The 15,394-nt window shown below is 35.4% G+C and overlaps 1 protein-coding gene across 1 annotated transcript in view; it reads left to right on the plus strand.

The window, feature by feature from the left end:
• Window positions 1–15,394, plus strand: part of OLA1 (Obg like ATPase 1) — a 166,518-nt gene that overhangs the window by 105,752 nt on the left and 45,372 nt on the right. The window contains exons 6-7 of the mRNA XM_067741508.1: window positions 14,293–14,373; window positions 14,675–14,772. Of these exons, the coding sequence (XP_067597609.1) occupies window positions 14,293–14,373; window positions 14,675–14,772 (179 nt within the window). The remainder of the gene's footprint in view (window positions 1–14,292; window positions 14,374–14,674; window positions 14,773–15,394) is intronic.

The following is a 15,394-nucleotide window of genomic DNA, read 5'->3' on the forward strand; positions in this document are numbered from 1 at the left end:
CCTCTATACCTCTCTGTTACTTGACTTTTTTTCATAGCAATGTGTTATTAATTTTTTTAAGGAAATAAAAAGGTCTAAGGAAATTATTTCCTTTAGGTGGCCTCCAAATAAAGAGGTAAATGCATATATATTGTCCTTAGCTGTTTCTGACCTATATTCATCAAACTATAATTTTAGCTTTGCACTAGAGAAAGGGTTTTGAAGTTTCTATCTGAGATTGGAAAAGGAATGTGGTAGGAGATGTGAAGCTGGAATAGATGCATACATGAGAAGTCATAGGCTTTAGGATCAATTTCATCTTCACTAACGTGAAAATTGGGATAGGCAATGTAATTTATGAAGATTAAGAAGAAGCTCCTTATGTGTTTTCTTAACACTGTGACAGTTTGAGTTACAAAGCCATTTTGAGTCATATCTCAAACTCTTTGCCTTTTAATCTAAATTTTGGTTGTGTCTCCTCAGAAGTAGACCTTGAAGCAAGAATTGGAGTGCAGGTAGTTTTCTTGGGAGTTAACTCAGGAGGCACACATCAGGGAGTGGGGAATTAAGACCAGGAAGGGAAGGAAACCAATACAAAGTTATGTATATGAGCAGGCGGAAAACCCTGAGCAGAAGGGGATCAGCCCTTCCAGGGATCTCTAGAAAACAGTGTAGAAAGTGTCTTGTAGTTTTTCTACTGGAAGGATGAGGAAGCTGGGGTAATTAATTATTAACTAATTTCCATCAGTCATTGATTGTGGGCTGCTCCTCGGAGTGTTAACTACCTGCCTGGCGCCTGATGCCTGTGTGGTCTGGGCATGGTGCTTAGGCAGTTGCAGATGCTTAGAGTAAGAAGCCATTCAGCATGTACCGGATCTGTGAGGGCAAAGGGCATGGGGGCAGGGCACCAACAGTCTCTGCCAACATTTCTTCATCCAATGTGCATCTAAACTTTGTATCCTAATCATTCTATTTAGTTTTGGTGGTTCTTTAGTATCACAAGTTTAATTTGGTGGTGTTTTATATTCCCTGTTTCTGATTTATCTTTAGTTTTCCTAATACAAAGAGGGTATCTATGTGATTCTGGTACCAACTAGTTCTTGTAGGGGAGTTGTCTGTTTTTAACATTTTCTTGTATTCTCTAACGAATGGTCTAAAGGTATAAAATGTGATTGTCTTCTTTTCTTCAGTTTATGTTTGTAATCTTGACTAACAGAATCAGGGACTTTAATTGGATGTAGATCCTAGGCTATAAAAGCTACTTGGAAGTTATAAGAAAAATAGGTATTTTGGTCACTAGGTATTTACTAATTATTCCTTAATACTTGTTCAAATGTGTCTTTATTTTCTGGGTAATCTTTCAGAAATTTAACACTCAAGCCTCTCTTCCTATGAAGTTTCCATTTTCTAGATTTGGTTGTTATGTATTTTTATGTAAATAAGCAGGAAAAACGTGAATTAGATATACTCTAGCATAAAACATGAGACAACTTTTTAATGCTAAAACAGAATCTTCCTGACTACAATGTTCATATATTCTGTCATAAAGATACCTTTTATAAAGTGGGTCTTGGTGTTGTGTTAAAACGGAGGCACTAAAGAAGGGAAGAGTGGGATAAACATTTACTATTGGTGTTGTTAGCTAGGTGTACTAGTTTCCTAGGGCTGCCATAACAAGTATCACAAACTAGATGGCTTAAAATAATAGAAATGTATTCTTTCACAGTTCTGGAGGCTAGAAGTCTGAAATCAAGGTGTTGGCAGGGCTGTGCTCCCTCTGAAGCCTCTAGGGGAGAATCGTTTCTTGCGCCTTCAGCTCCTGGTAGCCCCAGGCATTCCTTGGTGTATGGCAGCATAATTCCAATCTCTGCCTCCATCTTCTCATGGCCACCTTTCCTCTGTCCAAATTTCACTCTTCTTATAAGGATACTATCACTCTTCTTATAAGGGATTAAGGGCCCACCCTACTCCAGATAGGCATCTTTAGCTAATTCCCAGCTAAGGTCCTACTGAGGGATTAGGACTTCAACCTGTCTTTTTGGAGGACACTTTAAGCCATAACAAGGCATCAAGTTCAAGGTTGATTTTAAAGTGTGTATACATTGTATTTGGAAAAACAAAATTTGGAAAATGAAGGTAGAAAGCTTTAAGAAAAATTTTATTTTGTATTGATAAGTATTTGGAAATATTCATACTTAAAAAATATTTATAGAACTAATAGTTACTTAATTAAACAACTAAATAAGGCAACCAGGAATTGTAATTAATGGATCTTTTTTTCCTCTCAGTCTTTCTGAATGAAATAATTAACGTCCACCAAACATATGGCTATTAGCAGATTTCTTCTCATTATTCTTATGGCAGTTTTTAAAGTTGATTTTGTACATAACTTAAAAAACATTAAAAATGTTTAAATATGTAACGTGTTTTTCACTAAAATCAAAAGATTCAAAAAGAGTATACTGTAAAAACATAATTCTCCTACCCACTTCTGTCTTCTCATTTACCCTTTTCTCCTCTTTAGATTCTTATGTATCTTTCCAGAACTAGTCTTACATGACTTACAAAGATCGTTTCTAAAAGAACAAGATACTAAAAATACTGAATTGCATTCATTCACCTTTCTCCCCATATCCTCTCTGTTCTCGTGGTCTCGCAACTCAGTGGACCCAAATTGTTTGAACTGAGTATCAGTATCTTTGACTCCTCTTTCTCGTGTACAATTTATATCCCGTCCTGTTGATTTTATCTCCTGAATATTCCTTGTATCTCTTCCTTCCTCCTTATTTTAAAAACTTCTTTAGTTTGGGCCTCATTTATGCTTAAACTGATTTCTTTACCTCCATTCTTGCTTTTGTTCTCCACAATTAGAAACTGCAGATCTCACTATGTTATTCCCTTGATTAAGATACCTCACCATCTTCCTGTAAGATACTGCCAACATAAAGTCCAAGGCTTACAAATTTCTTTGTGACCCGACTTTGCCTGACTTATACTTTCTCAGCTCTCCTAACAGTGAACTAAACATTTTGCTTTCACATGAGCTCATTAACTACAACTCTACCCTTTTGCTGCCCCTTCAGTCCTGTTTCCTAGTCATCCTTTGAGACATAGCCTAAAGCAGAAGCTTCTTACTCTTTAAAAAAAAAACATTTTATTGTGGAAAACTATACATAAAATAAAATTTACCACTTTAATCATTTTAAGTGTACAATTCAGTGGCATTAAGTACATTCACAATGTTGTACGATCATCACCACTATCCATTTCTGGAACTTTTTCACCATCCCAGACTGAAACTGTATCCTTTAAATAATAACACACCATTTCCTCCTCCTTCCAGCCCCGGTAACATCTATTCTACTTCCTTTCTCTATGGATTTGCCTATTCTAGGTACCTAATGAAAGTGGAACTATACAATTTTTGTCTTTCTGTATCTGGCTTATAGGTCCTCAGTTCTCAGTATTATTTATTTGAAGACAGCAATTAGGAAGTGCAAAGCTGTTTAAGACTAGCATGATAACACAAAGAATGTATTGTGCTTGGGGCAAGGCTCACAAGGATTAGGCTCATTTGAGACCAAACTACTTTAGTAGTATATCAATTTATATATACGCTGAGGGGAATAAATTCATATAACAGCTGATGTTTTGGTGCATATGCTATAGGCATACTTTCCTGGATATTTCTATCTGTCCACTTTCTCCTTGCCTGTCGCCAATGGAACACAGATGGAGAAAATTAAAAATACGACACGTTAGTATCCCCATAAACTCATTATTAGCAACCTCAAGTGGGTCCTCAGCTATATCCAGCTTTCCTAGTTGCTCCCCTGCTCTCTGCTGCAACTGCTTCCCTACTCTCCTCAAACCTCTTATTTATGTCCATTCCCCACTTTCATCCATCCCTACCCTTAGCAGACAACCTTGCCTCCTATTTCAAAGATCAGAATAAAAGCCATCAGACATAGGAATTCCCTCATTTTCTCTCTAATTTTCCACTAGCCAAAACTAAAGCCTACTGTTCATTCCTCTTATCTATGGCTAGTTATTCCAATTCTTTGAATCTTATCACTTACTAACTTTCTAGAAATCTTACACTATTAGTCATCCCTTGTTTTTTTTCCCTTTGTTGCTTTTAAGTGATTTTATTGAGGTAAATTAACATAGCATTAAGTTCATCCTTTTCATATATATAATTCAGTGGTTTTTAGTGTATTCACAAAGTTGTATTTCATTCACCAGTAGTTCCTTCTTTCTTGTATATACAACTCGTCCCTCTCAAACTAAACCGTTTGCATCAACTATTTAAAGATGTCTTTTTTAATCTTAAAAAACACTTCTTACTGAATACCACACTTCTCATCCTTCAATTACCATATTTTCTCTATTCTCCTTCTTTAAAACCTCTTGAAAGAGTTATTTTTTCTACCTCCTAATAACTCAGTTCTATCTGTCTGGTTTATCTGCTCATTAAACTCAAACAGGTTTCACCAGGGTCATTAGTGGCTTTTGCATTGTTAAATCCAAGGAACATTTTCAGTCATCTTGTTTTGTCAGTAGTATTGGACATTGTTGTATCATTGCCTGAACTACTCTTCCCTTGGATTCCATGACCACATTCTCCTGGTTTCCCTCCTACTTCTCGAGCAACTTCTCAGTTTCTTTTGCAGGCTCATCTTCTTATACCTTTTGCTATTAAATATTGGCATTACTTAAAGTTGAGTCTTAGGCTGTCATCTCTTCTCTCAATTCTCTTTCTATGTGATGCCATCCATATCCATTGATACAATTACTATTTAAATACAAATAGCTTCCAGATTTGTATCTCTAACCCCATCTGTCCTCTGAACTCCAGGCTAGTATATTTAATTCCTGACTTGACATCTCATGTGTTTCTCAAAGACAACTCAAAAGTTAGCACATCTGAAATCAAACTCCCTCCCTCAAACCTGATTCTCTTCAGGGTTTCTTAGCTCAGTGAATTGTACCACTGTCTGTTAGATTATGCAAACCAAAAACTTAATCGTTTTTGACACATTCTCTTTCCATCATTTCTCATATCTAATCTATCACTGAATTCTGGCAATACGTTTGGCAATATACAGATGTAATAATATGCCTATATTTTCTTGTGTATATGCATACATATAAAGATAAAGGATAAAACAAATACGGCAAAATGATACTTTAATGAATATGTGTACAGACATTCTCTATTATTGTAGTTTTTCTTTAAGTTTGAAATTATTTCAAAATAAAAGGTAAAAACATAGCAAAATTAAAATGTCTTATGACTTTAATGTATAGAGGTACAGTTAAAATATATGACAGGGCTTCCCTGGTGGCACAGTGGTTGGGAGTCCGCCTGCCAATGCAGGGGACACGGGTCCGGGAAAGATCCCACATGCCGCGGAGCGGCTGGGCCCGTGAGCCATGGCCGCTGAGCCTGCGCGTCCCTCCGCAATGGGAGAGGCCACAACAGTGAGAGGCTCGCGTACCGCAAAAAATAAAAAAATTAAATAAATAAATAAAATACATGACAATAATAGCACAATGGGGGTGATAATGACATAATTTAAAATGATATAATACTCCAGTTAAAAGACAAAGAGTTTGGCAGTTTCTCAGAGTTAAACATAGAATTACCATGTGACCCAGCAGTTCCACTCCCAGATTGATATTTCCAAAAGAATTGAAAACTGGTGCTCAAACAAATACGTGTACATGCATGTTTATAGCAGCACTATTCACAATAGCCAGAAGATAGAAGCAGCCCAAATGTCCATCAGGGGTTAAGTAGATAAACAAATTGTGGTATATGCATACAATGAATATTATTCAGCCTTAAAAAGTAAATGAATGCAGATGCCAGATGTGGATCAACCTTGAAAATATTATGCTAAGTGAGAGAACCCAGACATAAAGGTCACATATATTGTATGATTCCATATGTGTAAAATATGCAGAGTAGGTAAATTCATAGAGACAGAACTGAAGATTGGTGGTTGCCAGGAGCTAGTGGGAGGGGAAAGTGGGGGCAAACTGCTTAATGAGTACACGGTTTTACTTTAAAGTGATTGAAATGTTTTAGAAGTCGATAGAGGTAGTGGTCGCATCACAGTATGAAGGCTTAGTACTAAATTACTTTAAAATGGTTAATTTTATGTTTATTTCATCTCAATAAATTTTTAAAAAATTAGTTAAGACAGAATGTCAGATTGGATTTTTAAAACCCACCTCTATGCTGCTTATAAGATACATCTTAAATATGAAGACATGGAAAAATTGGAAGTAAAGGATGGAGAAATATATACCACCCCTCTCAAAAAAAAAGCCACTGTATTATAGTAATATCAAAATAGACTTTAAAGGAGTTATAAGGAAGTATTTCATAATGCTAAATGTTCAATCTACCAGGAAGATAAAATAATTTTAAGTTTGTATATACCTAATAACATAACTTCAAAATATATAAAGCAAAAACTGATAGAACTAAAAAGTTTTTTTAAAAAGACCCAAATCTACAGTCATGATAGAATATTTTAATCCTTCTTTTAGTAATTGATAGAACAAGCAGACAAAATTTTAGTAAGAATATAGAAAACTTAAACGATGTGATTAAGGAGTGTGACCCAGTTGACATATAGAATACTGCACCTAACAACCACAAATGTACGTTCTTATCAAGTACCAATTTAACATTTACCAAAATTTTCCATATTATTAGCCATATAGCAAATGAACAAATTTCAAATGATTGAAATCATAAAGAATATGTTATCTGACCACTATGGAATTAAAATCAGCAATCATCTTTCACAGAGTGAAAGAACATATTTGCAGTATCTAATAAAGAACTTGTCTACAGAATATGCAAAGAACTATAAATAAGAAAAAGGCAGCCCGATAGAAAAATAGGCAAAAGACTTGAACAAGTACTTCATAAGAGATGAAATCCCCCAGTAATCATTAGGGAAATGCAAATTCAAACTGTGAGATACTACACACTTAACATTAAGAAAACTGACAGTACCGAGCGTTGGAGGAAATATGAAGCAAATGGAATTCTCAGACAGTGTTGATGGGAGTGTAAATTAGTACATCTGCTTTTGAAAACTGACCAGCAGTGTATATGAAGTTTGACTAAATATGTGACCTGAGACTGGCGCAATTCCAGTCTTAGGTATATACTCAAGAGAAATGCATACATAAACTTACTGAAGTACATGTATAAGACTGTTTATAAAAGCTTTATTTGTAATAGTTTTAAAGTATAAACAACCTCAGTGTCTACCAATAGTAGAATAGGCAAATTGAGGTATATTCCTACAGTGGAATATTACATGGCAAAGAAAGAACACACTACGACTATATCTAACAACGTGGATGAATTTCACGAACAATGTTGAATGAAAGAAGCTGGACACAACAATACGTATTTTATGAATCTATTTCCATAAATTTCAATAACGGGCTAATTTGTAGTGTAAAAAAGCCAGGATAGTGCTTATCTCTGGAGGGGAGTGGCACATTGTGCCTGCATTACTGCTAATATTCTGTGTGTTGATCAGGTGGTAGTTACATGCATATGTTGATTCTGTGATACTTCATCAAGCTGTACACTTATGTATGTTACACTGAGTATATGCTATACTTCAGTATAACCCCTTTTCACGTTTGACCTTCAAACCACTGATTATATTCTGCCATATCAGGTGAATCTCCAATTTGGATTTTTATTTTCCGGCTTTGATTTTGCTTCCTTAAAAATCTGTCTTAGTTCATCAACTCTCTTGACATCTCATCCATTTTTTTCTAACCTCACTCTGTTCTCTATTTATGGCCTCATGCTCTTGTTTCATTGGCGTTCTTTTTGCATTCTGCCAAGTATGCCAAATAATTCATTGAGAGAGTGGTGTGTGTATGTGTGTGTGTGTGTATGATCATTTTCCTCTTCCTTTATGACTCTCCTTATTCAGTAGCCTTTTTATTAAAATCAGATTTGTGGGCTTTTCCTCTTCCCTTTGTCCTTCCTTGAACATGGTGAAATCCATTCAGACTTATTTATAGAAATCATAGGGACAGTTGCCTTCTTCTTTTTTTTTTTTTTTTTTTTTTTTGGTGATACGCGGGCCTCTCACTGCTGTGGCCTCTCCCGTTGCGGAGCAGAGTCTCTGGACGCGCAGGCTGAGCGGCCATGGCTCACGGGCCCAGCCGCTCCGCGGCATGTGGGATCTTCCTGGACCAGGGCACGAACCCGTGTCCCCTGCATCGGCAGGCAGACTCCCAACCACTGTGCCACCAGGGAAGCCCTGCCTTCTTCTTAGTAATAGTCAAATCCTCCGCTGAGATCTATACCTCAGAAATAAATGGGTGTCCATCCCGGTTGCCACTTTATAGCCAATGGGCTAGGAACATTGCTGTTTTAAGTTTCCACTGTTTACTTCAGTGAATCACATAACTGAAAACCAACAACTGCCAACAAACATTCTAACAGATGATTGCTAGAATTAACCGATCATTTTAATTCTTAGAGGACATTTCCCCCCCACCCTCCACACATACTCGCTCAGCCATCAGAGCATTGCTGCCAGGTGTCTTAGTTTGCTTCTGTGTTGCCTGACTCTTTTCTGGAAGTTTTAGTCACTGAAGTATGTAGAAAGATGGTAGTCAGTGATCGCTACTCTGGTCTCCATAAACAGCAGCATTCATCTAGTAGGGAAACAAATGCTTAATATTCTGATTCAGGCAGATATTTAATTTCAACTTAGAATGCAATGGAGGTCTGTTTCATGAGTGAAAGTGTAGTTAGGATTTTCCTCTATTTGGGTTGTTTAAAGCGGGTATTTGGTTGGAGCAGGTGGAAGCTGTATTAGTGGACTTCTAACCAGACTATTTTGAGCTGGAGGCCTTGCCCGCCATTCTTTTGGTCTGAGTGCATTGTTGGCTGTGTGTGTTAAAGCCACCCAACCAGCATAGGTCAGCTCATCTGAGTGTTAACTTCAGGTATTAGGGTAGTGGGTTTGGCTAGAGAGAAGTACCAGGCTTGGAAGCTATCATTATTGCAGAGTAAGAGTGATAAACTGCCAAGCCTATCCAGTTAGCCACCAAATTTTAGGATTACAGATGGTGGGCAGAGGATAGATGAAGTCCTCCCTTCCCCCTCACCCTGTGAATATACCTTTATTTTTTTTCCTATCTTAAAGATGATATTTATTGGTTAAAAATAAATAAAACAGCATTATATTTTTAAAAAAGAAGGCAGAAAGGGAAAGTCTCTCTGGGATCCAATCTTCCTGATTTCTATTGCTACCAATTTGTTAAGGCATCTATCCAGTTTCATTTTATGAGTGCATTTATTTATATGTATTATATATAGTTTCAGAACCACAAATGGAATCACGTTGTGCATTCTGCCATAAATAATAATACTTAATATCTATGGAATATTTACTGTGTACCTGGAACTGTGGCAGTTACTTTACATGTGTTTTCTCATTTAATCCTCACAATCACCGTATATTGAATTGGAGTTACTATCCCAATTTTACAGAGGCAAACTTAGGTTAAGTAGCTGCCCCAAAGTTACACAGCTACAAAGTGATAGAGCCAGGGCTTGAGCCCAAATCTGTTTGACAACAAAATCCATATTCTTAACTTTTTTCCATTGTTTTGAACCTGCTTTTTTTGCTTAGCAATGTATCTTGGACATTTTCCTATGCAAATATATATACAAATATATCTTGTCTTAATGGATAAAAACTGTCCTGTTGTATGGATGTCCCATAATTTATTAACGAATCTCCAGTTTATGGGTTTTTAGGTTGCTTCTAATCTATACCTCTCTTCTTGTGCTAGTATCACACTGTTCCAATTACTGTAGCAGCTTTATGATTTATTTAAATATATAGTAAAGCAAGCTACATATTTTTCTCTCTAAACATATTTAACTCTCAAGTAATTCATTCTTTTAGGATAATGATATATTTAATTTGTAATGTTTTCCAACAACCCTGTTATGATTTTAACTGTAATTGTGTTAGATAAACATTATAGTGGCTAGAATTTTTATCAGCACGGTTTTGATAAGAATAGATGAATTTTGAGTGCAGAGTCTGGCTGAAGCAGGTTTTAGGTCAGTGTTTCTGGACCTCAAGTATGGGAGTCCATGAACCTAGAACATATACTTAAATTGGCTGTCGTTGGAGCAGTTGGGTATTGCCATGGAGTCACATAACCATGGTTCTTGGATTTTTGGATCGTGAATCCTTTTTAAAAGCATTTGGAAGATATGTGCCATTATCCCTCAAATGCACATAAACATAGAACTTTACATACAATTTCAGGGTATTAGGAAACTCCTGAAATCCATTTATGGATCATGGATTAATAATTTCTGCTGTGGGAACTAGAAAATACCAAAATAGAGAAGTCAAGTAGTCTTAGAAAGTCTATATGGGTTATATAACATAACGAGGTTATGTTAGTGTTTGCAAAGAAAATATTATTTTTGTGGTTCATGGATTGACAATCAGATATTTTACCCACATAGAAAGAATATAGAATTTTCCTATTGACCTTGGAATGAGAATGAGGACTTTGAATAACAGCCTTGGGAATGCCTAGGCTAAACAGGAGTAATTAGAAAGGCAGTAAGGAAGACAGGCCAGGGTGATTGGACAGAGCGTGAATTTCCAAGTCACTTAGACCTGAATTTGAATCTCAGCTCTGCCCCTTACTGGCAATAGGAATTTAGGCAAATCATACATCCTCTCTGAGTCTAAATACATTATAGCTGCTGTTAACAACAACAGTAATAAAATATATCAAGAACATAGAGCATTTCTAAAGGTTAAATGTGAGGCTATCATCAATAAGAGTCACGGCAGAAGAGCAAAGTATTCAAGGTGAGTTTGGATTAAGTTTTTTTGGAGTTTAAAGGTAGTTGTTCAGCAAAAGCTAGTCCTTATAGAATGTTAAGGCTAGAAGCCTGAATTGAGATTTCACTGAGAGCCAGTATTGTTGGTAACCGTCAGAAATTTGAAGAAAAGGACTAATAAACAATTATTCCAGTTGGAGAAGATGTGTGCTTTAAAGGAGTACTCAAGAGACTATATTGGCATTTTGTAGATCACTAGTATTTAATCTTTCAACAATCGTAAAAACAATGACAAAACTCATATTTATCGAGAGCTTACTCTGTGCCAAGAACTATGCTAAACACCTTATATGCATTATCTCTTTTGATCTTTACAACAACCCGCAGGAGGTAGATAGCATCATTATCTGCATTTTATTAATGAACTAATAGGTCATAGACCTGGTAAGTGGTGGATCTAGGATTTATTCCCACATTTAAACATAAAGTGGTTACTTCAAGTTAGCTACTCATGTTGTTGCAATATAACCAAAAAAGTTCAACTGACCAGGAATTTTTGCACAGTCTTCATCATGTACAGAATTTATTTTGGAAATGAGGAATTTGTTAAAGTTATCAGAACAGTCCTCCTCCTACATCTGTATTTCTATATAACGATGTTACTAAAGACACAAAATTCTAAAGTAACTTCTGATGCATCAAGCATTAGTGTTTCTATTTTATGCTTTTATTGTATTCTAATTCGTTAAAAGTAGGTTAAGTTACGTAATAGGTTGTTTTTTCAGTTAACCAAATTCAATTAAATGGAATATTGTTCTAACTATAATTATTAATATATATGTTTATATATACAAGCATAGGAAAAGTTCAGTCAATCCATTAAGTAGTTTATACAAATAAGTCCAAATGTTTTCTTTCATTTGATCAACAGTTTTTCAGGTAAGGAACGTAGCATCTTTAATTTTGCTAAAACTAAATATTTTTACTTTATGTAAGAAAGACAGCACTTTGCAGCTATACCATATAATGATCATTTACATAAGGTAATCTTATCTGAAAGCAATCTATTTTTGATTTGTCTTAAGTAAAACTGGCATCTTAATAATCTAAGGTGTCTTTTCTTGGCTTTTAAATCTTTTGTAGGGATAATTAAGAGAGTACTGAGTATAAAATAAAATATTTTAAGTTTTAAAATATTTTTACTTTAAACTGTTTAAAAACTTGGTTATCTTTAAATTTTTCTAAAAGGATTTGAATGTGGCTTTAGTGAATATACTTCTTTAGAACTTTAATTATGAATTAATTCTCTTTACCTAAAATTTGAGTGCTCCTAATTTGTAATATAATATGGTGATGTGAAGGGGGAAAGAAACTAACGCCTAAAAGATTTTGTGATAGGATCTCTATTTCTGAAGTGGTGCTTTAGTTAATTTAAAATGAAACTGAAATACTGAAATTCCTTCACTAGCAATCAGCATTTATTGAGGCCCTTTGGTTTTGTGAAAATGTTTATAGTTAAAAGTATTTTATACTTTTTATATGATTAAGATTTAATTTCCTTCCTTATTTTTGGTTTGGCTTTCCTTTGTCTATTTTCTTTTCTTTTTTTAATTGAAAAAAACTAGTGGAACCAAATGTAAGATGGTACCACTGTTTTCTCCTTCTTTTGTATAATCTTGTTGCGTGTCTCCACATAAGCTGTTCTGGCCTCTCATCATAGTAACCAGCTGGGCCATTTCACCTGCTGGAGCCATTAAAGAGGACTCTCTCCCCCTAGATTAATCCCCTCCGACATTAGTTTTTTGCACTGACAACTGGAGCAGGCATTCAGAATTTGCAGGTGGCCAGTGTGACGCACATAATTGCCTACAATTTTAGGCAATGAATAAAAATGGTCTACATTACTTGTCAAAGGTTGTATATGCAGTGCCAAGTGAGATCTATGGGAAGCCTTTTAGGGTTTAAAGAACAGTTAATAGCAAGGCTGCACAGGGCTTTTTTAATCATAATGCATTTGTAATATAGCACTTTGATCTTCTCCTTGTAGGAAATGGTGTTACATTAGCCACTTTTAAACATTTATGAGTGAAATAGAAGAGTAAAAGTGATTATTCTTAAGCAGACCATGTTAGATTTCATTAAAAGTTTTCGGCTTGCCCCTTCCTTGTTGAAGTCTGTGGGAAGTCCTTTTCCTGGAGGGTTTCAAATCAGGATCTAAGGATATAGGGCTTTTTCCTTATTTTTCCTGTTGGTAACAGCAAGATTTGGAAGGAAGGTATACTAAATACTGAGGTAATTTAACAAGTGGATATTTATAGAAGACTAATGATTTATGATAAAGTAAAATACATCAATGAAAATCTAAGAAATCTGTTACTAATAATTGTGTATTACAATAAATTTTGAGAAATGCATATTTAAAACATACCCATAAGTTATCTTTAACAACAACAACAACAAAAAACAGATGACTCTCAAACGCACTTCTTCTGGAAGAGCTAAGTTTGACCTTTCAGACCCAAGAGCCTTTTATTAACACCTGCCTGTAAGGAGAACCTTGCCACACGCAGCTTTTAGATTCAGAACCACAAAACTGATGAGGAAAGGCTTGAAGGGTTCAGTTTGTGTCACTTGCTGTTTGCCGTTTCCATTTCACAGATGATTAATCTTTCTGTGAAGAAAGGCCAGAGAAACAAAGCACATTGGGCTCTTCCTGCAGTTACTCCTTCTGAATGCACACTAGCTTGCTAACTAAAAGGCCTTTAGATTTCCAGCAGAGAGAGATGTTCTGAAAGTGAATGCAGCTGGTTGGAGGTCACCAGTGCAGGGCTCTTGCCATTGTGTAATGGAGGCTTTGGCAGGTTGGGGGGGGTGGGTTGGAGCAGGGACAGGAGAAGTGGGCAGGGAGAAGGTGTCAGCAAAAAATTAATTCAGAATAAAAAGGGTTTTGGTCAGTTTATTTAATATTTTGGAGGGTAGATCATCAATAATAGGCTCAATTTCATCTATTTTGTTTTCCTTTTTAAGGAAAAAATTATAATTCAGTCTTTCTCCAGTGTTCCCCCACCCCCCCCCGTTTCCTAATAGCATGTTTATCTTGCAGTTTACATCACTAGATAATGTTGAGATATTATTAACTCTTGTAGTCTTTGGTATGTTTTAATGGTTTGAAATTTTTAAGATTGTTACTAATTTTGCTAGTATTCCACATTTCATATGGTAAAATTTTAATGCCACATTAATGTTTCATTTCGTATTTTAATGAGATAATGAAAATAATTTTCTGTGCAACTTAGTTCTTTCATAAAAAAGTTGCCTTTATTTTTATAGTCAACTTTTAATTGAGGGTTTGAAAACTTTTAATTTTAATATTTAGTATCTAAATGCTTAGTATTCATCTTGTATTTACTTTTTTTCTCAATTGTGTATAGGACATAATGTGCAAAGTCAAATCCTGGGTTATAGATCAAAAGAAACCTGTTCGCTTCTGTCATGATTGGAATGACAAAGAGGTAAATTATAAATATAATGCGATCTATTATTACCTTTGCTTCGATTTCTTAGAGAACAAAATTGTCATTATTTTACACTTATTATTATATCTAGTTAAACTTTATTTCTCTCAATGATTTCTTATTCCCAGCCTTGTTATTTTTTCTTTTCCCCTACTCCTGATATTTTGTGACAACTAATCTTTTAGAAACAAGAATTATAAAAATGGCTTCCTGTTTAAATAGTTTTCTTTCAAATTCTTTAGTGACTTAATATTTACTCAACTTTTAAAAAGGACTCTTTTTCTATCTCCCACTTTAGATTGAAGTGTTGAATAAACACTTATTTCTGACTTCAAAACCAATGGTCTACTTGGTTAATCTTTCTGAAAAAGACTACATTAGAAAGAAAAACAAATGGTAAGTTTTTTTTCTCCCCAGATGTACCCCGACATATCATATCTGAGCACACACAAACACACATACATATGTACTTACTGCTATGTTTGATTTAAAATTTTTCTCCTTATTATTAAAAAGTTTAAAATGGATGAGAAAGCTTTGCCTAGTGTTAACATTCCGAGATGAATCTCCTAATGATTTACACTGAGAGAACTTAAGAGGAAAAAAAAAGGAATTACATTAGGCAATATTGAATTATACATATTTAATTATCAAATTTATTGAATAGACAATATTTCCTTTGCAAAATGAGAATAAATCTACTTAGAGCAATAAAACTTTTTAAACTAGGAAATTCTAGCTTTGTTGATTTTATATGTGACTTTAAAATATCTACTTGGAATTGTAGCTGGGCATAAGTTTTAAAATCCAGATTGAATACTTAAAAAACATTTTTTTTTTTCTGGTACGCGGGCCTCTCACCGTCGCGGCCCCTCCCATTGCGGAGCACAGGCTCCGGATGCGCAGGCCCAGTGGCCATGGCCCACGGGCCTAGCCGCTCCGTGACATGTGGGATCCTCCCGGACCTGGGCACGAACCCACGTCCCCTGCACCGGCAGGCGGACTCCCAACCACTGCG

Source organism: Pseudorca crassidens, chromosome 6 (genome assembly GCF_039906515.1).
Source record: "Pseudorca crassidens isolate mPseCra1 chromosome 6, mPseCra1.hap1, whole genome shotgun sequence".
NCBI classification, from domain to species: Eukaryota; Metazoa; Chordata; class Mammalia; order Artiodactyla; family Delphinidae; genus Pseudorca; species Pseudorca crassidens.